Below are 2539 nucleotides of genomic sequence, written 5' to 3'. Positions count from 1 at the left end.
ACATGGTTGTGTTCTACTCTAAAAGAGCTTCAACATATGTATTTACATCTTGAAATTTGGGTAACACATGAAAAAGCTACATTAATTTGAAAGGAGATGGGTTTTCACACTGAAGGGTGCCCAAGGCTGGGCACCCTTTTGGACCAATAGGAAGCTTGAGTTTTGGCTTTGGGCGTGGACCTCTTTACACATACACTGCCCATCCCTAAACCAAATAATCTGACGTGGAGTCCACGTCTTGCCCTCTCCAAGCCCTTCCATGGGCAACCAAGCTTGGCTGCCCAACGATGGGCAAGCTGATGATAGCCAATGGTTGAAATCCTCTGGGTCCCTCAGCTCCAATTAGAGCTTCATGTCCGAGCGGTGTGTGCTTTGGCGGTGTGTAAAGGGGGTGCCCATGAGTGGGCACTCAGTTTTTTAAAAACTTCACCACGATGGGCGGGTGGTGTGTAATGGGGTGTGCCCATTCCCGCCCGGCCATGATTGTTTTTGGGCGCCCACTCTTTGGGCCCCGTTTGGCGGTGTGTAAATAAACTTATTATAAAATTTACTAATGGTCCTTTAATGGTATATATTAATCGTCTGCAAGTTCCACCATGGTAGTCGTCTTCTTTGTCAAATTCCAATGGAAGAACCTTCGCTCTCCGTTCTTCAGCACTCGTTGGTCACTCCCGCCTCTCCTTCCCCACAGAAATCTCTTTTCCTCTCAGCTGCAGATCTGCTGTTCCTTCCCTTTCCCTACAACCGCAGAGTTCTTTTTTTTCGAATCAGCCTAGACGACTACTCTTCCGTTACCCAGAACCTCAAACGAAGCCTTTCGACGGTCCTGGTTGATTTCTACCCTCTCGCAGGACGGCTGGGTGAAGGAGAAGGCGGAAGAGTTGAAGTTGTCTGCAATGACCTCGGGGCTGAGTTTGTGGAGGCTTCTGTGGATGGGGTGTGCTTCAGCGATTGGGAGAAGGACAACTTTGAAATGAAGCCGTTCTTCGAGAGCCTTACTCCATGGGTGGCGGACGCAGAAAAGTCTCATGCGATGGACCGGCCTTTGTTATCGATTCAGGTGAGAGGAAAGCTTGCTGGATGTTTAGATCTGTACCGAGAGTAGAGCAGACGTGGTGCCTCAGTCTCTGTTTTTCGTGTGCAGGTCTCGAGGTTCAAATGTGGCGCAATTGCGCTGGGAGTGGCTCACAGCCACGTCGTGGCAGATGGGCACTCGCTGTGGCACTTCATGACGGCGTGGGCGGAGTGCGGGAGGGGAGAGCCGATCTCTATGAGGCCTGTGCACACGCGCACGCTTTTGAAGGTGGGCAATTTATGCGAGGAAAAGGCAGCAATAGACTTGGAAAAGGTTGAGGCGGAGAGCAAAGAGCAGATGAAGGAGAAGAAGACGCAGAGGGTATTCTCGTTCAGCAAAGAGATGATGCGCAGGTTGAAGGAGAGGGCTGGCGGTGGGTTCAGCTCCTATGAGGTGCTGGTTGCCCACATATGGAAGTGCTCTACCAAAGCGAGGGGTCATGCTAGAGACACGAGATTGGGCTTTCTCAACGTGTTAAACATGAGAAGCAAGATGGCTCCACCTCTCCCAAATGCCTATTTTGGCAACTTGCTCCACTGGGGGATCGCAACTGCCACTGCAGGGGAGCTCCAAGATGAGGACCTCTCCGCCACAGCTTCTCGCATGCATATGTCCCTTGCCTCGCGCACCTACTTGTCCATGGAGAGACTCTTACACTGGTTAGAGCTTCATGGGCCCATTGCGCTCTTTGATCGAATAATCCTAAATGATGCACTCATGCGTGTCTCTAGCTCACCCAAATTCCCAGTCTATCGCACCGATTTTGGTTGGGGTACACCCCTCGCTGTTCGATCTATCGCCGTGGAGGAGTTTGGAAAAATTGTGCTTTACCCTGGCAGTGAGGGCATCGGTAGCATAGATGTGTGTATGGCACTTCCAACATTTGCCATGCACAAGCTTGCATCTGATCGTACTTTCATACACGACCTCTCTTTGCCCGCTAATCACACTTGCTCTAATGAAGTGAGGGTCCTTAAAATGGTAGATCCTAGTGCCACACTCGTTTAGGGAATCTACCGAACAATAAGTTATGTTGTGAATGGGACTTATTAGTACTAATTCATGAAGTTCTCCTTTGACCTTTTCTTTATGTGTTGCAATGTGTGCTATGGTTTGTATCTTTTTGGAAGTCCAGTTAAAATAAAGGGGGAAGGAGCAACGGTAGCTCAAACGGTAGGGCGTCTCTCTATTCAAGCTTGTTGCCTATATTCAAATCCCATTACATTCAATATTGGTCTTAGACAGAGTGTCCCTTATTTGATCATGGGTGGGTGAGCTTTAAAAAAAAAAGGGATGGGATTTGTCTTTCACGAGAGTTGTAGATCCATTAATGGTTTATTTTAGAGTGAATCCATGGATGGTCTAAATGTTGCTTGTTTTTTGAGTCCACTTTGAAAGCACTTTTATTAACATCATAGTAGATAACAAAGATTGCAAGTGTCCATATTAAAGACCCCTTACAAT

The 2539-nt window shown here is 48.2% G+C and overlaps 1 protein-coding gene across 1 annotated transcript; it reads left to right on the top strand.

The window, feature by feature from the left end:
- The first annotated feature begins 607 nt into the window (after nt 1-607).
- On the top strand, nt 608-2209 carry LOC147900887 (hydroxycinnamoyltransferase-like). The gene is made up of 2 exons (XM_087376164.1): nt 608-1060; nt 1145-2209. The coding sequence occupies exons 1-2, from the start codon at nt 626-628 to the stop codon at nt 2081-2083; spliced, it is 1374 nt and encodes a 457-aa protein (XP_087232290.1). The 5' UTR covers nt 608-625; the 3' UTR covers nt 2084-2209.
- Nucleotides 2210-2539: the final 330 nt, after the last annotated feature.

Source organism: Dipteris shenzhenensis, chromosome 6 (genome assembly GCF_047967505.1).
Source record: "Dipteris shenzhenensis isolate YYH24624 ecotype China chromosome 6, Dip_SZ_1.0, whole genome shotgun sequence".
NCBI lineage: Eukaryota > Viridiplantae > Streptophyta > Polypodiopsida > Gleicheniales > Dipteridaceae > Dipteris > Dipteris shenzhenensis.
The sequence above is the reverse complement of the archived record's forward strand: the minus strand, read 5'-3'. Positions and strand labels throughout refer to the sequence as shown.